This window comes from Triticum dicoccoides, chromosome 6B (assembly GCF_002162155.2).
Source record: "Triticum dicoccoides isolate Atlit2015 ecotype Zavitan chromosome 6B, WEW_v2.0, whole genome shotgun sequence".
Taxonomy (NCBI): domain Eukaryota; kingdom Viridiplantae; phylum Streptophyta; class Magnoliopsida; order Poales; family Poaceae; genus Triticum; species Triticum dicoccoides.
Genome location: NC_041391.1, coordinates 322635464 through 322656759, shown reverse-complemented (window position 1 = coordinate 322656759; position 21296 = coordinate 322635464). Strand labels below are relative to the sequence as shown.

General features: G+C 46.2%; 1 protein-coding gene across 1 annotated transcript; it reads right to left on the bottom strand.

The window, feature by feature from the left end:
• Positions 1-17663: 17663 nt before the first annotated feature.
• Positions 17664-20088, bottom strand: LOC119325550 (uncharacterized protein DDB_G0271670-like). Its single transcript, XM_037599280.1, has 2 exons — positions 19681-20088; positions 17664-18361 (listed from the first exon to the last, which is right to left on the bottom strand). Exons 1-2 carry the CDS (start codon positions 19882-19884, stop codon positions 17894-17896), a joined length of 672 nt encoding a protein of 223 aa, XP_037455177.1. The 5' UTR covers positions 19885-20088; the 3' UTR covers positions 17664-17893.
• Between the last annotated feature and the right edge of the window lie 1208 nt (positions 20089-21296).

Below are 21296 nucleotides of genomic sequence, written 5' to 3'. Positions count from 1 at the left end.
CCCCCCCCCCCTAGGGGTGGGAACCCTAGAGGGGGGTGCACCCTCCTCCCTCTCCCCTATAAATAGTGAGGCATAGGGCTGCCCATAACACGCGATTCGATCTCTCGTTGGTGCAGCCCTGCGTCTCTTCTTCCTCCTCTTCTAGCCACGCTCCTCCACCACCACCATGCCGTTGTGCTGCTGCTGGATGGAGTCTTCCTCAACCTCTCCCTCTCTCCTTGCTGGATCAAGTCATGGGAGACATCACCGGGCTGTACGTGTGTTGAACGCGGAGGTGCCGTCCGTTCGGCACTTGGTTATCGGTGATTTGGATCACGACGAGTACGACTCCATCAACCCCGTTCACTTGAACGCTTCCGCTTAGCGATCTACAAGGGTATGTAGATGCACTCTCCTTCCCCTCGTTGCTGCTTTCTCCATAGATAGATCTTGGTGACACGTAGGAAAATTTTGAATTTCTGCTACGTTCCCCAACAGTGGCATCATGAGCTAGGTCTATTGCGTAGATTCTTTGCACGAGTAGAACACAAAGTAGTTGTGGGCGTTGATGTTGTTCAATATTCTTACCGTTACTAGTCCAATCTTGTTTCGACGGTATTGTGGGATGAAGCGGCCCGGACCGACCTTAGACGTACTCTTACGTGAGACAGGTTCCACCGATTGACATGCACTTGGTGCATAAGGTGGCTAGCGGGTGCCAGTCTCTCCCACTTTAGTCGGAACGGATTCGATGAAAAGGGTCCTTATGAAGGGTAAATAGCAATTGGCATATCACGTTGTGGTTTTGCGTAGGTAAGAAACGTTCTTGCTAGAAACCCATAGCAGCCACGTAAAACATGCAAACAACAATTAGAGGACGTCTAACTTGTTTTTGCAGGGTATGCTATGTGATGTGATATGGTCAAGAAGAATGTGATGAATGATATGTAATGTATGAGATTGATCATGTTCTTGTAATAGGATTCACGACTTGCATGTCGATGAGTATGACAACCGGCAGGAGCCATAGGAGTTGTCTTTATTTATTGTATGACCTGCGTGTCATTAAACAACACCATGTAATTACTTTACTTTATTGCTAACCGGTAGCCATAGTAGTAGAAGTAATAGTTGGCGAGACAACTTCATGAAGACACGATGATGGAGATCATGATGATGGATATCATGGTGTCATGCCGGTGACGACGATGATCATGGAGCCCCGAAGATGGAGATCAAAAGGAGCAAAATGATATTGGCCATATCATGTCACTATTTGATTGCATGTGATGTTTATCATGTTTATGCATCTTGTTTACTTAGAACGGCGGTAGTAAATAAGATGATCCCTTACAACAATTTCAAGAAGTGTTCTCCCCTAACTGTGCACCGTTGCTACAATTCGTCGCTTCTAAGCACCACGTGATGATCGGGTGTGATGGATTCTTACGTTCACATACAACGGGTGTAAGACAGATTTACACACGCGAAAACACTTAGGGTTAACTTGACGAGCCTAGCATGTACATACATGGCCTCGGAACACGGAGACCGAAAGGTCGAGCATGAGTCGTATAGTAGATACGATCAACATGAAGATGTTCATCGATGATGACTAGTCCGTCTCACGTGATGATCGGACACGGCCTAGTTGACTCGGATCATGTAATCACTTAGATGACCAGAGGGATGTCTATCTGAGTGGGAGTTCATAAGATGAACTTAATTATCTGAACATAGTCAAAAGGATTTTGCAAATTATGTCGTAGCTCGCGCTTTAGTTCTACTGTTTTAGATATGTTCCTAGAGAAAATATAGTTGAAAGTTGATAGTAGAAATTATGCGGACAGTAGAAAGCTTATGTCCTTAATGCACTGCTCAGTGTGACAAACCCCAAACATCATTTGTGGATGTTGCGAACATCGGACATACACGTTTTGATAACTACATGATAGTTCAGTTAAACGGTTTAGAGTTGAGGCACTAAAGACGTTTTCGAAACATCGCGGAACATATGAAGATGTTTCAAGGGCTGAAATTGGGATTTCAGGCTCGTGCCCACGTCAAGAGGTATGAGACCTCCGACGATTTTCTTAGCCAGCAAACTAAGGGAGAAAAGCTCAATCGTTGAGCTTGTGCTCAAATTGTCTGAGTGCAACAATCACTTGAATCGAGTGGGAGTTGATCTTCCAGATGAGATAGTGATGTTTCCCCAAAGTCATTGCCACCAAGCTGCTAAAGCTTCGTGATGAACTATAACATATCAGGGATAGATATGATGATCCTTGAAATATTCGCGATGTTTGACACCACGAAAGTAGAAATCAAGAAGGAGCATCAATTGTTGATGGTTGGTGAAACCACTAGTTTCAAGAAGGGCAAGGGCAAGAAGGGATACTTCATGAAACGGCAAATCAGCTGCTGCTCTAGTGAAGAAACCCAAGGTTGAACCCAAACCCAAAACTAAGTGCTTCTGTAATAAGGGAACAGCCACTGGAGCAGCATTACCCTAGATACTTGGTAGATAAGAAGGCTGGCAAGGTCGATAGAAGTATATTGGATATACATTATGTTAATGTGTACTTTACTAGTACTCCTAGTAGCACCAGGGTATTAGATACCGGTCCGGTTGTTAAGTGTTAGTAACTTGGAATAAAAGCTACGGAATAAACGGAGACTAGCTAAAGGTGAGCTGACGATATGTATTGGAAGTGTTTCCAAGGTTGATGTGATCAAGCATCGCACGCTCCCTCTATCATCGAGATTTGGTGTTTGCGTTAAGCATAGACATGATTGGATTATGTCTATCGCAATACGGTTATTCATTTAAAGAGAATAATGGTTACTCTATTTATTTGAATAATACCTTCAATGGTCTTGCACCTAAAGGAATGGTTTGTTGAATCTCGATCGTAGTGATACACATTTTCATGCCAAAAGATATAAGATAGTAATGATAGTACCACTTACTTGTGGCACTGCCATGTAAGTCATAATGGTATAAAACGCATGAAGAAGCTCCATGTTGATGGATCTTTGGACTCACTCATTTTTGAAAAGTTTGAGACATGCGAACCATGTCTATTGGTGTATATGCATGAAGAAACTCCATGCAAATGGACCGTTTGAACTCACTTGATTTTGAATCACTTGAGACATGCAAATCATACCACATGGGCAAGATGACTGAAAGCCTCGTTTTAGTAAGACGGAACAAGATAGCAACTCGTTGGAAGTAACACATTTTGATGTGTGCAGTCCAATGAGTGCTGAGGCATGCAGTGAATATCGTTATATTCTTACTTCACAGATGATTCGAGTAGATGTTGAGAATATTTTCTTGATGAAACACAAGTCAGAATTATTGAATGGTTCAAGTAATTTCAGAGTGAAGTAGAAGATCATTGTGACAAGAGGATAAAATGTCTATGATATGATCATAGAGATGAATATCTGAGTTACGAGTTTTGGCACGCAATTAAGACATTGTGGAAATTGTTTTACAATTAATACCGCCTGGAACACCATAGTGTGATGGTGTGTCCGAACATCATAGTTGCACCCTATTGGATATGGTGGGTACCATGATGTCTCTTATCGAATTACCACTATCCTTCATGGGTTAGGCATTAGAGACACCCGCACTCACTTTAATAGGGTACCACGTAATTCCGTTGAGATGACACCGGTTTAGAGAAACCTAAGCTGTCATTTCTTAAAAGTTTGGGGCTGCAAAGCTTATGTGAAAAAGTTTCAGGTTGATAAGCTCGAACCCAAAGCGGATAAAATGCATCTTCATAGGACACCCAAAACAGTTGGGTATACCTCCTAATTCAGATCCGAAAGCAATATGGATTGTTTCTTGAATCGGGTCCTTTCTCGAGGAAAAGTTTGTCTCGGAAAGTTGAGTGGGAGGATGGTGGAGACTTGATGAGGTTACTGAACCGTCACTTCAACTAGTGTGTAGCAGGGCACAGGAAGTTGTTCCTATGGCACCTACACCAATTGAAGTAGAAGCTTATGATAGTGATCATGAAACTTTGGATCAAGTCACTACCGTACCTCGTAGGGTGACAAGGATGCGTACTACTTCAGAGTGGTACGGTGATCCTATCTTGAAGGTCATGTTGCTAGACAACAATGAACCTACGAGCTATGGAGAAGCGATGATGGGCCCAAATTCCGACAAATGGTTAGAAGCCATGAAATCCGAGATAGGATCCATGTATCAGAACAAAGCATGGACTTTGGTGGACTTGCCCGATGATCGGCAAGCCATTGAGATAAATGGATCTTTAAGAAGAAGACGGGCGTGGACAGTAATGTCACCGTCTATGAAGCTCGACTTGTGGCGAAGAGTTTTTCACAAGTTCAAGGAGTTGACTACGATGAGATTTTCTCATCCGTAGCGATGCTTAAGTCCGTTGGAATCATGTTAGCATTAGCTGCATTTATGAAATCTGGCAGATGGATGTCAAGACGAGATTCCTTACCAGTTTTCGTAAGGAAAGGTTGTATGTGATACAATCAGAAAGGTTTTGTCGATTCTAAGGATGCTAAAAGGTATGCTAGCTCCAGCGATCCTTCCATGGACTGGAGTAAGCATCTCGGAGTTGGAATGTGCGCTTGGATGAGATGATCAAAGATTTTGGGTTTATACAAAGTTTATGAGAAACTTGTATTTCCAAAGAAGTGAGTGGGAGCACTATAGAATTTCTGATGAGTATATGTTGTTGACATATTGTTGATCAGAAATAATGTAGAATTTCTAGAAAGCATATAGGGTTATTTGAAAGGTGTTTTTCAATAGAAAACCTGGATTAAGCTACTTAAACATTGAGCATCAAGACCTATGAGGATAGATCAAAATGCTTAATAATACTTTCAAATGAGCACATACCTTGACATGATCTTGAAGGTGTTCAAGATGGATCAGTCAAAGAAGGAGTTCTTGCCTGAGTTGTAAGGTACGAAGTTAAGACTTAAAGCTCGACCTCGGCAGAAAAGAGAGAAAGGACGAAGGTCGTCCCCTATGCTTTAGACGTAGGCTCTACAATATGCTATGCTGTGTACCGGACCTGAAGTGTGCCTTGCCATGAGTCAGTCAAGGGGTACAAGAGTGATCCAAGAATGGATCATAGTACAGTGGTCAAAGTTATCCTTAGTAACTAGTGGACTAAGGAATTTTCTCGGTTATGGAGGTGATAAAGAGTTCGACGTAAAGAGTTACGACGATGCAAGCTTAACACCTGTCCGGATAGCTCTGAGTAGAGATACCGGATACGTATAATGGAGCAACAATTTAGAATAGCTCCAAGTAGAAAAGTTATTTGGAATAGCTCCAAATAGAGCGTGGTAGATGCATCTAGGAGATGACATAGAGATTTGTAAAGCACACACGGATCTGAAAGATTCAGACCCGTTGACTATAACCTCTCTCACAAGCATAACATGATCAAACCCAGAACTCTTGGGTGTTAGTCACATGGGGATGTGACCTTGAGTGTTAATCACATATCGATGTGAACTGGATTATTGACTCTAGTGCAAGTGGGAGACTGTTAGAAATATGCCCTAGAGGCAATAATAAATATGTTATTATTATATTTCTTTGTTCATGATAATAGTATTTTATTCATGCTATAACTGTATTATCCGGAAATTGTAATACACGTGTGAATACATAGACCACAATATGTCCCTAGTGAGCCTCTAGTTGACTAGCTCGTTGTGATCAACAGATAGTCATGGTTTCATGGCTATGGACATTGGATGTCGTTGATAACGGGATCACATCATTAGGAGAATGATGTGATGGACAAGACCCAATCCTAAGCCTAGCACAGATCGTGTAGTTCGTATGCTAAAGCTTTTCTAATGTCAAGTATCTTTTCCTTAGACCATGAGATTGTGCAACTCCCGGATACCGTAGGAATGCTTTGGGTGTACCAAACGTCACAACGTAACTGGGTGGCTATAAAGGTGCATTACAGGTATCTCCGAAAGTGTCTGTTGGGTTGGCACGAATCGAGACTGGGATTTGTCACTCCGTGTAAACGGAGAGGTATCTCTGGGCCCACTCGGTAGGACATCATCATAATGTGCACAATGTGACCAAGGGGTTGATCACGGGATGATGTGTTACGGAACGAGTAAAGAGACTTGCCGGTAACGAGATTGAACAAGGTATCGGTATACCGACGATCGAATCTCGGGCAAGTACAATACCGCTAGACAAAGGGAATTGCATACGGGATTGATTAAGTCCTTGACATCGTGGTTCATCCGATTAGATCATCGTGGAACATGTGGGAGCCAACATGGGTATCCAGATCCCGCTGTTGGTTATTGACCGGAGAACGTCTCGGTCATGTCTGCATGTCTCCCGAACCCGTAGGGTCTACACACTTAAGGTTCGATGATGCTAGGGTTATAAAGGAAGTTTGTATGTGGTTACCAAATGTTGTTCGAAGTCCCGGATGAGATCCCGGACGTCACGAGGAGTTCCGGAATGGTCCGGAGGTAAAGATTTATATATGGGAAGTCCTGTTTTGGTCACCGGAAGAGTTTCGGGGTTTATCGGTAACGTACCGGGACCAGCGGGAGGGTCCCGGGGGTCCACCAAGTGGGGCCACCAACCCCGGAGGCTTGCATGGGCCAAGAGTGGTGAGGGACCAGTCCGTTAGTGGGCTGGTGTGCCTCCCACAAGGGCCCATGGCGCCTAAGAGGTGGAAAGGGGGCAAACCCTAAGGGGATATGGGCCTTAGGGCCCATATTGGTGCGCCTCCCTCTCCTCTCCCCTCTTGGCCGCCACCCCCTTTGCCATCTAGGGCTTCCGCCCCCCCTAGGGGTGGGAACCCTAGAGGGGGGCGCACCCTCCTCCCTCTCCCCTATAAATAGTGAGGCATAGGGCTGCCCATAACACGCGATTCGATCTCTCGTTGGTGCAGCCCTGCGTCTCTTCTTCCTCGTCTTCTAGCCACGCTCCTCCACCACCACCACGCCGTTGTGCTGCTGCTGGATGGAGCCTTCCTCAACCTCTCCCTCTCTCCTTGCTGGATCAAGGCATGGGAGACGTCACCGGGCTGTACGTGTGTTGAACGCGGAGGTGCCGTCCGTTCGGCACTTGGTCATCGGTGATTTGGATCACGACGAGTACGACTCCATCAACCCCGTTCACTTGAACGCTTCCGCTTAGCGATCTACAAGGGTATGTAGATGCACTCTCCTTCCCCTCGTTGCTGGTTTCTCCATAGATAGATCTTGGTGACACGTAGGAAAATTTTGAATTTCTGTTACGTTCCCCAACAATATTGAGCTAGCCAAACGTTCATAATGTCTGCATCTCCTCCTGCAATAGGTCTGTCACCTAGCTGTGCATCAAGGACATAATTCTTCTGTGTAGCAATGAGGATAAACCTCAGATCACGGACCCAGTCCGCATCATTGCTACTATCATCTTTCAACTTAGTTTTCTCTAGGAACACATATAAAACATAGGGAAGCAAGAACGCGAGCTATTGATCTACAACATAATTTGCAAAATACTATCAGGACTAAGTTCATGATAAATTAAAGTTCAATTAATCATATTACTTAAGAACTCCCACTTAGATAGACATCCCTCTAATCATCTAAGTAATCACGTGATCCAAATCAACTAAACCATGTCCGATCATCACGTGAGATGGAGTAGTTTTCAATGGTGAACATCACTATGTTGATCATATCTACTATATGATTCACGCTCGACCTTTCGGTCTCCAGTGTTCCAAGGCCATATCTGTATATGCTAGGCTCGTCAAGTTTAACCTGAGTATTCCGCATGTGCAACTATTTTGCACCCATTGTATTTGAACGTAGAGCCTATCAGACCCGATCATCACGTGGTGTCTCAGCACGGAGAACTTTCACAACGGTGCATACTCAGGGAGAACACTTATACCTTGAAATTTAGTGAGATATCATCTTATAATGCTACCGCCGAACTAAGCGAAATAAGATGTATAAAAGATAAACATCATATGCAATCAAAATATGTGACATGATATGGCCATGATCATCTTGCGCCTTTGATCTTCATCTCCAAAGTACTGTCCTGATCTCTATCGTCACTGGCACGACACCATGATCTCCATCATCTTGATCTATATCAATGTGTCGTCCCATGGTCGTCTCGCCAACTATTGCTCTTGCAACTATTGCTATCGCATAGCGATAAAGTAAAGCAATTATTTGGCACTTGCATCTTATGCAATAAAGAGACAGCCATAAGGCTTCTGCCAGTTGCCGATAACTTCAACAAAACATGATCATCTCATACAACAACTTATATCTCATCATGTCTTGACCATATCACATCACAACATGCCCTGCAAAAACAAGTTAGACGTCCTCTACTTTATTGTTGCAAGTTTTACGTGGCTGCTACGGGCTGAGCAAGAACTGTTCTTACCTACGCATCAAAACCACAACGATAGTTCGTCAAGTTAGTGTTGTTTTAACCTTCTCAAGGACCGGGCGTAGCCACACTTGGTTCAACTAAAGTTGGAGAAACTGACACCCGTCGGCCACCTGTGTGCAAAGCACGTCGGTAGAACCAGTCTCGCGTAAGCGTACGCGTAATGTCGGTCCGGACTGCTTCATCCAACAATACCGCCGAACCAAAGAATGACATGCTGGTAAGCAGTATGACTTGTATCGCCCACAACTCACTTGTGTTCTACTCGTGCATATAACATCTACGCATAAAACCCGGCTCGGATGCCACTGTTGGGTAACGTAGTAATTTCGAAAAAATTCCTACGCACATGCAAGATCATGGTGATGCATAGCAACAAGAGGGGAGAGTGTTGTCCACGTACCCTCATAGACCGTAAGTGGAAGCGTTAGCACAACGCGGTTAATGTAGTCGTACGTCTTCACGATCCGACCGATCCAAGTACCGAACGTACGGCACCTCCGAGTTCAGCACACATTCAGCTCGATGACGTCCCACGAACTCCGATCCAGCAGAGTTTTGCGGGAGAGTTCCGCCAGCACGATGTCGTGATGACGGTGTTGATGATGCTACCGACGCAGAGCTTCACCTAAGCACCGCTACGATATTACCGAGGTGGAATATGGTGGAGGGGGGCACCGCACACGGCTAAGAGATCAATGATCAATGTTGTGTTCTAGGGTGCCCCCCTGCCCTGTATATAAAGGAGCAAGGGGGGAGGCAGTCGGCCAAGGAGGAGGGCGCGCCAAGGGGGGAGTCCTACTCTCACCGGGAGTAGGACTCCTCCTTTCCTTCTTGGAGTAGGAGAGAAGGAAAGAGGGGGAGAGGGAGAAGGAAAAGGGGGCTACACCCCTTGTCCAATTCGGACCAGAGGGGGGCGCGCGCCTCCTTCCTTTTGGCCTCTCTCCTCTATTCCCGTATGGCCCAATAAGGCCCATATACTCCCCGGCGAAGTCCCGTAACTCTCCGGTACTCCGAAAAATACCCGAATCACTCGGAACCTTTCCGATGTCCGAATATAGTCGCCAATATATTGATCTTTATGTCTCGACCATTTCGAGGCTCCTCGTCATGTCCCCGTCTCATCCGGGACACCGAACTACCTTCGGTACATCAAAACACATAACTCATAATATAAATCGTCACCGAACTTTAAGCGTGCGGACGCTACGGGTTTGAGAACTATGTAAACATGACCGAAACACGTCTCCGGTCAATAACCAATAGCGGAACCTGGATACTCATATTCACTCCCACATATTCTACGAAGATCTTTATCGGTCAAACCGCATAATAACATACGTTGTTCCTTTTGTCATCGGTATGTTACTTGCCCGAGATTCGATCGTCGGTATCTCAATACCTAGTTCAATCTCATTACCGGCAAGTCTTTTTACTCGTTATGTAATGCATCATCCCGCAACTAACTCATTAGTCACATTGCTTGCAAGGCGTATAGTGATGTGCATTACCGAGAGGGCCCAGAGATACCTCTCCAACAATCGGAGTGACAAATCCTAATCTCAAAATACGCCAACTCAACAAGTACCTTCGGAGACACATGTAGATCTCCTTTATAATCACCCAGTTACGTTGTGACGTTTGGTAGCACACAAAGTGTTCCTCTGGTAAACGGGAGTTGCATAATCTCATAGTCATAGGAACATGTATAAGTCATGAAGAAAGCAATAACAACATACTAAACGATCAAGTGCTAAGCTAACGGAATGGGTCAAGTCAATCACATCATTCTCCTAATGATGTGATCCCGTTAATCAAATGACAACTCATGTCTTTGGCTAGGAAACTTAACCATCTTTGATTCACAAGCTAGTCAAGTAGAGGCATACTAGTGACACTATGTTTGTCTATGTATTCACACATGTATTATGTTTCCGGTTAATACAATTCTAGCATGAATAATAAACATTTATCATGAAATAAGGAAATAAATAATAACTTTATTATTGCCTCTAGGGCATATTTCCTTCAGATGTATGTTGAGCTGGGAAGGCTTATAATATGGTAGCAAAAAGGTTAGCAATAATCAATTCAGAGATGCAAAGTTGAATAAACGCTCAACGACGGTACTGTGCTGGTCCTAGGCTAGACCGTGCTAGAGACGCGAGCCTAGAACACTAACAAAATCATGGCGCGACACGTAATCAAGGGAGGAGCACACTCTGATTTTTTTTTCTTTTTTTTTTGCACTTTTTTTCCTCTTTTTTTTGCTCCGCAACCAATTCTTTTCGAAAAAGTCTACAAATGGTCTAAAAACTGCCTAGCCAGAATTTTCCAGACTTAGTTTTTTTTTAAACTAGAACTATTTTTCTTGTATGGATGGCACTGATGTTGGGAAGTACGACTTGGTCATGACTCGGAGTATGGCGTGATCTGGAAATCAAAATCAAACCAACAAATACTGGACTCGGACTAGGACTGGTGGCGGAGATGAATCTGGTGGAAACTTGGACTTGTGGCGGATATATGTAGGGCGGTGGAACACGGACTGATGGCGAATCACTGATGGAGGTCGACTCGGATTATCGTGATGGCGGTGAATATGTAGTATATGGCAGCGGTGATGACGATGGTGGTATATGGCAGCGGTGATGACGATGATGGTGGTATATGGCAGCGGTGATGATGATGATGCGGCGGCGGCGTGACAACTTGTGAACAGAACTCGAAACTCTAAAGGACTAGACACTAAGACCAGCAACTCGACACGACGATGCAACCGCAAATTCAACAAAGCAAAAGACTAAAAAGACTATGCAAAGGCTCAGACTGGTTCGGATATGATGACCTAACCCTAATTTTTTTGTGGCTTTTTCGTGGACTGTAGGTATGAAGAATAAACTCGATCTAAACTATGAAAAACTATAAAATCTCACCGAGCAACCTGCAAATCTGATACCACTTGATAAAGGCAAAGGTGTCCCGTGTTTCGATGATATGGTGGCTATCGTTTTGGAGGAAGTCGACTTTGACGATCCGACTACGAACATGCGAGGACGTCGCGCCTTAGCAATCGCTAAACCAACTCCGAGAGGTTATTGACCACGCCGGAGCACGATCAACCTGACCACGAAGGTCTGTTTCCTGCAGGCAAACGAAGAACAAGCAAGAAACTAAGATTACAATCTAGATACTGCGAATATAAGAGGAAAGCTTTATTGATCAAGGTGGGGTTCTGTGACGCCTTTTCTGGTTGTTGAACACAAAGAAGTACGCGAAGTTGCAGCTATGGATAACTTTAATCTAAACAAAACCCAAAGTCTAAACGGCGCCCTAAGGGCTATAGATATGGAGGAAGAGGGGGGGGTCGTGGCTCTTGGTGGAGGGGTCCGAAACCAACCCTATCTCTTGTTTCCCCACACGTACAGACTCTAAATATAGCCTATACTTATGTATTTCGAAATTAAATGGGCCTGGCCCGATAACAAGGTGACGCAGCACCTAGAATAGCCTCTGGACGAAATTTATGAAGTGGCATCTTGTATATTTCGTCCAAGGCTTCATGCACTCGTTATGGTGGCTTCAAAGCCCTGAAATCATCACTTGTAACTCCGTTCTTGTTCCCCTTGTGCATGCCATCATCTCCATGCTTGTTCTTGCTCCAATGTGCATCCTTCTCCAAGCTAGGCCCTTCATTTGTAAGCAAAACAAATGTATCCAATTTAGGCAGCATCATATTCTCATGAACATTAGAATCATTACCAAGAAACGAAAGTACCTGGTAATTTAGTTGGCGTGCGCCAGCTCTAGTAATTGGTCCAGTATGTATAGCAGCAGGGGTTGTGGGTGTAACAATGGTATTGATGTCCTCATCATGGTGCCGTACTGGTCTCCGGGACGGTGTTCGGCGAGGGTCCGGACTGCTGAAATCCTTCACCCTCAATGGTTGTGGGGATCTCCGTGCCCCGCTCTGCAACGCCCGAGGTGTTGTCCTCGGGCGACTTTCGGAGTGTCTCGTCCACCCATCCTTGACCAGGAGATGGCCTTTGGGATGACACCTCGGTGTCTTCCATGGCGGGGGGAGAAAGGGCGCGAGATGGTCCGTCACTCTCTGCCTTCCCGGTGGCTAAAGAGTTCCCCGTCGAAGAAGAGGGGATCGGGATCTCGCGTGTAGGGCTGAAAAGTATAAAGGAGGATGAGCATGACGAAGTTAGATTAAAATAATTGAACAAGTGAGTCTCTAAAACTTACGTCTCGACCAGGGGCTTCTCCCTTTGGGCCCGCCCCGGACTGTGTTCGGACTCTGTGTCCGAACTGTCCGAGAGGACCACTCGCCCTTTCTTCGGTGTCACCCGTTCTAGGCCCCAGGGGCTGTCCTTTCCCCCTCCTCGTCCTGAGAGGGGAGTCGCTCTCCACCTCCTCCTCATCCTCCTCCTCCTCTTCTTCGTCTTCATCTTCCTCGCAAGAGGAGACGGGCTCGACCTCTCCGGACACTGTAGCCGGAGGGGCCTTGCAGCAGGGCCCGTTCTTGGGCCCCTTGCTCTTCTTCTTGGCCTTCTTCTCCGGTGGCTGATAAGGCGCCGGAACTAACATCTTCTCCAGCTGAGGAGTAACTAGGTTTTCGGGCAACAGAGCCAGACACTTGATCCGCTCCGACTTCTTGGTCCAACCCTGCAACAAAAGATGGGTTGATGAGTCCAGCATAGACCGAATATGTGTGTAAACATGTAACTAGATATGTCTTCGGAGAAACTGAACACTTACTGGAGAGGCCGGATACGCGAGGTTGATGTCGATGTCTTCGGTCTCCATGGGTCAGCTGCTCTTCCGTGCCTTAAAAAGCAGCTTCCACATCCCTTCGTGTGTAGTGTCGAAGAAGTGTTGTCGCGTCCGCGGATCCTCCGGCTTGAATTCCCACATAGGGGAAGCCCGGCGCTGGCAGGGGAGAATGTGGTGGAAAAGCATGATCTGTATCATGTTGGCTAGACCAACATTCTTTCCCAACACGTTGGTGATGTGCGTTTGGAGCACCAGCACCTCCGTCTGGGACCCCCAGTCCATGCCCTTCTCGTTCCAGGAAGTGAGCCTCATGGGGGGTCTGGATCTGAACTTCGGAATGGCCGCCCAGTTGGGGCGGCGTGGCTCGGTGATGTAGAACCACTCCTATTGCCAGATCTTCACGGTTTCCACGAAGGCCTCCTTGGGCCAAGTGGTGTTCGGCAGCTTGCTAATCATAGCCCCGCCACAGTCTGCGTGCTGCCCATCGACCACCTTCGGCTTCACGTTGAAGACCTTGAGCCATAAGCCGAAGTGTGGCCGGACGCGGAGGAGGCCTCACACATGACTATGAACGTCGATATGTGAAGAAAGAAGTTTGGGGCTAGATCGTGGAAATCTAGCCCGTAGTAGTACATAAGTCCGCAGACGAACTGGTGGAGTGGGAAACCTAACCCTCTAAGGAATGGGGAAGGAAGACAACCCGTTCGCCGGGCTCCGGAGTGGGAAGGACTAGACCTTCAGAGGGAAGCCGGTGCTTGATGTCGGTAGTGAGGTACCCGACACTCTGAAGATCTGCTATGTTCTCCTCCATCATGGAGGAGGCCTCCCACTTGCCCTTGGAGCCAGCTCCGGCCATGGTCGGAGTAGGTGGTGGTGGTGGTGAGAAAGATGGAGACTTTGCAAGCACAGAAGGGCTTGGGAGATTGGAAGACTGAGAAGATATGAAGGCGTGGGGAGGAAAGTGGGGGACCCTAGCCCTCTTATATGCAGTAAAAATACCAACCGCCCCCCACTCGTGCCTTGAATCTCGCCTATTCCCAATGGATGTGTGCGCCGCAAATGGTTGGATTACCCAAATGTCATTGATATGCAATCCCGTATTAAGTGGACACGATCTCTGTTTTGACAAGACGTGCCAATGAGGCGTGACGTTGAAGCACGGAATGCGGGGCATGAAAACGGTTCAAAATGACGGGTTTCGAGTCAGACGCTTCGTTGAGAGAGTTGTCCATAAAAGACGTTGTTCTCGTTTTCTATATATCCTGCCTTCGCGGGTAAGGGTTGTGTTTATTGCGAAAAGCCGGATTTAATTCTTTTATTGAGGATAGCCGATGTGTATTCTTTAAAGGAACCCGCCTTGCAATGCCAAAGACAATCTGAGCGCCGAATATATCATGATTGAAGACTGGTTCAGGGGCTACTGTGGGAGTCCTGGATTAGGGGGTCCTCGGGCGTCCGGTCTATTGATGTGGGCCGGACTGATGGGCCGTCAAGATACAAGATGGAAGATTATCCCTCGTGTCCGATGGGGACTCTCACATGCGTGGATGGCAAGTATAGGTGTCCGGATATATTATTCCTTTCTGTAAAACCAACTTTGTACAACACTAGGCCCCTCCGGTGTATGTATAAACCGGAGGGTTGGATCGGACGCAGGATCATAACATTGCTAGGCTAGCTATCTAGGGTTAGCCGAATCGATCTCGTGGTAGATCAACTCTTGTAAATCCTATACCCTCGAATATAATCAAGCAGGTGTAGGGGTTTACCTCCATTAAGAGGGCCCAAACCTGGGTAAACGTTGTGTCCCTTCTCCATTGTTACTAATTATCCTCACACGCACAGCTTGGGCCCCCTACCCGAGATCTGCCGGTTTTGACACCGACACCCATTTTTGTTGTTCTTCCTAATCGCAAACAGTTCTTCTAGATCAACCGTGTGCCCAGCATAGCACACATAACTAAAATCTGAACCGTGTTTGATGTCTCCGCCATCGCAAACGTTTTCCACCTTATTTGACGGTTTTTTCTCACCACCATTTGCGATTATTGCATCGCACATAGTTTCGTCGAAGGGCCTCTGATCGTAGTGTCGCGTTAGCAGCATGTTGTAGTAGTGAACGGTTACATGGTGAGGGGCATCCTGGAGTAACCAGGGATTTGCCCGAGTGATGTAGGGTAGAACCCTAGATGCCCGATCTTTCAAGTTTGGAGGGGATCCTACCAAGAACACGAAGAACACGAGAGGGGAAACGAGGGGAACACGAGGGAAACACACGAGAAAACACTCAACCAACAAGAATATAGTCACACATGCGCTAGATCCTCGAAACACAAAAGGGTACAAGATCCGAATCCAACAAGGGACGATACATAGGTTAACCGGTTCTTCTCCGTGAGGAGGTCTTGAAGAGGGTCTTCTCCGAGAGGAGGTCTTGAATCCAAGTGGATCTTCACCGAAGAGGTGTCGGTCCGTCGCGGTGGAGTAGGTCCGGATGGATGAGCAAGGCTCTATCTCAAAGTATGAGCTATCACAATGCTAACCCTAGAACAGAGGTGGAGAAGTCATATATATAGGCTAAGGGGGGAGGGGTACATGGGCCTCAGCCCAAAACGCGCACGCATGCGGGGTCCGGATGATCCGAGCAGGGAGCCGGATGATCCGGGCTCTGTCCGGATGATCCGGGTGATGGCCCGGATCAGTCGATGGCGCAGGCAGTGGCGGCGATGGCCCGGATGTTCGGAAGGGGGTCCAGATGTCCGATTGGTGTCCGGATGATCCGGGTGCTCATCCGGATGGTCCGACTTCGGGGTCCAACTACGGGTGTCATTGGGCGCATTATCCGGATCGTCCGAACCGGGGTCCTGATCGTCCGGGCTCTGTCCGGATCGTCCGGGACCTCATCCGGATCATCCGGCCAGCCTGGGACTTGGCTGATTTCTTCTCGGTCTTCACGCATGTCTTCTGCTTCCGATTCTCCTTGCTTCTTAGCTTCTCCATGGCTAAGTCCTTGGTACCTGAGTATGCAAAGCATCCCCCTTTGAGGTTGTAGCCATGTCTCATGTGATTCGAAATGGAGTTGTGAGAGGAGTGATGTCACCTCAGTTTCGAGAGCTCTTGGACGTGCTCTTTTCATTGGTCCAAGCGGTGTTGTAGGAGATGTAAATGTGTCCATGGATCATGGGATGCTCCGCATCACCGAGTTTCCTGGAATAACCAGGGGATCACTCTTGTGCGGAAAGCTACCCAGGTTCAAAGGGATCAAAGAATCTTTCATGACTAGAAGCTTACGTGTGCGGACAAAAGCTATTATTGGCTCTAGCTTAGTTGAATAGTTTGTGGGAACCATCCCGGGCAGGCTAGCAGATGTAGCGGAATGTATATGTATCGGCATATCCATGGTTAAGGGGTAACATATCTGAAAGACTTTGTCTCGATATCCCGGTTCTCAAACATCAAGCAGTGTGAGGACTACAAAGGAGGTGAATGAGTCTTATGGGGAAATTTGCACAAACCTCCCTAGAGTGTAAAACTAATCGACTAGTCGTGTCCCCGGTTACGTACAACTTGAGCATCTAGAAGTGAAATTATTGAGTGATCTCATCATTTTTAATGAATTGGGTTATAAATAAATTTGGATTTGGATTGAGCAGGAGGAACCATCTCAATAATGACATGAACTTGTAGCAATAATTTAATTAATTTGATATAGGACAAAATTAGCTTTATTCAGAAACTTGAAACTTAGAGCCTTCCACCAGTCAGATTGTATGTAGAGATAGAAATTAACATTTTTATTTCAAGGTGTGACATTGCCAGCATATTTCATGTGCTGACCTACACGGCTGCAACTTATCATGGTCCAGATTATTCCGACGAAGAGTGATATGCGATAGCTCGCTGTTCTTCACTCAATTCTACTAGTGGAGTTGATGGACCCATTATTCTTCTATGCTTCCCTAGTATCTCGATTTAGATGGACTTCCGCCATATTTATGTAAATAAATACTCAATTTGAGGATTTTTGATGTAATAAAGTGTGTGATTGAACTCTGTTATTTATCAAGTATTGTGTGTGCTAGCAAGTCGATTCATGGAATAGCACTTAAGCACAAAGACTTTGATCCATTTGGGTCGGGTCGCCACAATCTCCCTTCATTCAACGCGAACTTCATAATGTTGTATGATGTCTAAAAGCTCTGAATCACCAAAAAATCTGGAAATAAATATGATAATATAGCCAAATTGCCAAGTAAGGACTGCACCAACTAGAACCTATTTGATAGTGTGCATGTCATAGTTGTTAAAAAAATAATAAAATGTTGTGTTTGTACTTTTTACTATGTTGTGTTTGTACTTTTTACTATGTTAAAAAATTACAGACTTTGTGTGCATGTCATAGTTGTTTGCTCCCTTTCAATATTTTATAAAAATAATAAAATGCTAACCCAACAACGGTAATTAATTGGAGCATAAATGTTCACTCTTGAAATGGAAGGACGGAAGGTTAGTCTCTGTCGTCGAGTCCCAAGAGGACATTGGCACACAAGCACAGGAACCAGGAATCAGTGTCAACGATTTGGGGACCTCCTCGCACAAAACTCTCTCTTCGGTAGTCCATGAAATTGCACCACGCCTCGCAAGTAGTGACTCACGGGGGAACAGGCTGGCAGCTCAGGCGTAAGAGGCTCCGAGGTGGAGGAGGCCGGAGCTGCCGCACTTGGGGCATAGGCCGACGCTCTTGGGCACCATGAAGTACATGAAACACGCCCTGCACCCGACCGCAACGAGCACGTGGCTGGTGGCGTGCCCACTGTCGCTGGAGGCGGGCTCGTCACTGGGGAAGAAAGACGAGAGCACGGACGAGACGCCGGAGCTCCGGCTGCTACTGCTGCTGCTCTCCTCCTCGTCGCCGTAGCCTTCACTATAGCCGTCGCTGTCATCATAGCCGTAGCCATAGTCGCCGGTGACGCTGGACGCCGCGGAGGTGTAGCCAGAGCTGGACGACGAAGTGAAGGCTGCGCGGTGTGAAGTGAAACAGGTGGACCGCGGCGTCGACAAGGCGGAGCAAAAGGACGGCGTGCGAGGGTCGATAGTCGTCCGGGTGCCGTCCTCCCAGTTGATGTAGTACACTTGCCCCGTCTGCATCAGATCATTAGGAAAAAAAAAGGTAGCAAGTTCAATAGATTCCCAGTAGCATCTAGATGTTGAGAAAAATCATGCAAAAAAAATGTTGAGGAAAATCAACTAAAAATAGAAAAGAGATGTTGCAAAAAAACTTTCAAAATGTATTTACATCTTGATTTGAGATAGGCCATGAAAACAATGTTTGATTACCAAGCAGAAGGAAAATGTTTAACAACTAGAACCGATGGACATCAATACAGGGGCAGAGCAATGTGGAATAGAAATGCTGGATCAGATGAAATGTGGAATATATGAAAGATTCTCTTCGGTCAGTGTGTGACAGTTGTGGTGGTTTTTAGCTTGGAAAAAAATAGAGATGAGTGCGGAGAGAATCAAAATGAAGAGGAGCGAGTGCGGAGAGTATTTGTGTAGAGTAATAAGAAAATAAAATGAGAAAACCCGCAACATATTTTTTCTCTAGGATTCGGAAATCGAACGGTGAAGATTCAGGCTACATCGCACCTTATTTTTAACCAACTTTTTTTGTTTGTTGGAAGCAGAGTGGCATTTTATTTGTGTAGATTCAGTACTGTAGCACCGTGACCCCGGTTCTCTAAGTTAGAGGATCTGGCTCCCTATCCTGGCGCAATAAAGATCCTCACAGCTCCGGTGATAATCGACATGGCTGTGGTCCAGAAGAAACCTATGGCAAAATCTAGCTTTACAAAGAGAGGGAGACAGAGCAAAAAGGAATGGATCCACACAGATATGTCAGGATTTACAAGACAAACGCAGATCTGATGGCGCACTTGGATATTAGTAGTATTTCAAGAAGAGAAAACAGCAGCATAGCAATGGGGGAGAACAAGTTGGCATCCAGCGGAAAGGGTCGAACCTTTCTGAAGCTGGAAAGAAATCACAAGGAGACGGATCAAATAATCAAAAGGAAATTTTGCAAGAGAAAAGAGTTGCCGGCTAGGAGCAGATTATGCAAGAGTCCAATAACAAGAGAACAAAAGAGGGGGCCAAAAGTGGAGGCGATTAATGAAGCTCAATCCGTCTCAAGTGTTCAGCCGCTTTGGCCATTAAATGATGCGAATGATTGACCCATCGAATCCGGGCCTCAAAACTACTAAGTACAGGTATCCAACTACCTCGTAAGCCGCTTGTCATTTATGTCCAAATGATTGGGAGAGCGCACACGCCCATGCACGCACGCCCACGGGGGCGCACGGCCATCGATCCCATCCCTGGCGGATGTTCGTTCTCCCTCCGATTCGGATGTTGTGAAGGGGAACAAATGACGGAATGTATAGATGGGGACGTGTGCGTACCCGGATGTCGAGGCACTGCTGCCAGTGGTAGGGCAGGGCGACGTCGGAGTTGAGCTCGACGGTGACGCCCTCGCTGTCGTTGCTGCCCTCAGCGCCCCTGGCGTGGCCGTGGCGGTGGCGCCGGCCCGGCCGCCGGCCGCCGCCGTTGAGGGAGCAGCTGCGCAGCGAAGAGGCGATCATCTCCATGTTAGGAGCAGTGGCCATCCAGAGCGGCGACAAGGAGCGAGGGGCCGGTGGCCTCTGCCTGCCGACGGTGGGTGGAAATGAGGGAGGAAAGTGGAAAAGGAAAGAGGAATTTCTTGCTTCGCTTTTGGCCGTGGTGTTGTTGTGTTCGTCGCGTGGGGTATCCCGTGACCGTGAGCGAGACCAGCGGGGTGGGCTGGCGAAAGTGCTGCAAGAGTGGCTCCTTTCCCTGGCTGGAGCCACACTTATATAGTCCAACGTGTTCTTGAAAGAAGTCATATACTACTCAATGTTTGTTTTGTGTGCTATCATTTTTATCTTTTGGACAACGCTAACGCCCACATATGTGGTAAGAGCCAAACCAGCCCACACGCCCTATAACACACAGACTACGCCACAATACCGCATGCATGCATTTGAAAATCTTTGTGGATTTTCAGTTTTTAAAATGTTTTATCTCTTAAATAAAAAATCCGATTGATGATCCGTTTTCACAATTAAATCCCTCGCGGCGAGATTTTTGAAACTGGATCTCATATCAATATATTTTGACGAAATGTTTTTTGGATTAAAAGTTGTCATGTCTATTGCATATGAATTGCCATGATGTTTACACTGAAGTTGTCATGATATGTTTCAGCTATTTTCTTCTATATTTAAAAGTAAATTTTTACATATTATAAAATGGTGAATTAAGAAACTAGACTTGCCATGAACAATAAACTAAAATTGTCATGATACATGCACTTTAAATTGCCATGGTTCATACAAAAAATAGTTTTCATAGTGAAAGTACTCGAATTGTCATCATCAAAAAAAACTAAAATTGTCATGCTCTACAAATTAAAATTGCCACATGGCAACTTTAGTTTAAGCACTATGGCAACTACAGTGTAAACATCATGGCAACTTTTGGGCAAAAAAAAAATTCGTCAAAACATATTTGAAGATCTCGTTGAGACGAATTTAATGGTGAAAACGGATTTTTAATTAGGAGATAAAACATTTTTAAGCCGAAAACCAAAAAGATTCCTGCTGATGTCATGTGTTCATATGTGGCAAAATGAGTGGTGATGAAGGCGCATGGATGATGTGCAAGATGCCACACGTGTGGGCGTTAGTTTTTCGTATCTTTTTTGGGATGTGCTAGCCTCCTTATCAAAATCACGCCGATAACTGCCATACGTGCGGGCTACTAGGAGGTCGTGCCGCACGACCCGTCCGGTATTTCACCAAGCCAGCCTGCACGACCGTCGTTCGGACGAAGACCCCAACACCCGCACATCCGCACGACGACCTAACGGCCCACACGTTCTGGCGTGAACCCCGCTAGCCTGCACAAACTAGCATGAGTCACCCACAAGAGAGTCGCCACCCCAAAAAACCTCCCATAACCCTTCTTCCAACGCCCACCTCCTGATCAACTCCTTTCC

What these genes read in the sequence shown, in the direction of transcription:
- LOC119325550 (XM_037599280.1), bottom strand. Translation starts at nt 19,884, where the DNA reads ATGGCCACTGCTCCTAACATGGAGATGATCGCCTCTTCGCTGCGCAGC. An exon ending in AGCAGTGCCTCGACATCCGG is followed by an intron (nt 18,362 to 19,680) that starts GTACGCACACGT and finishes GATCTGATGCAG; the next exon opens with ACGGGGCAAGTGTACTACAT.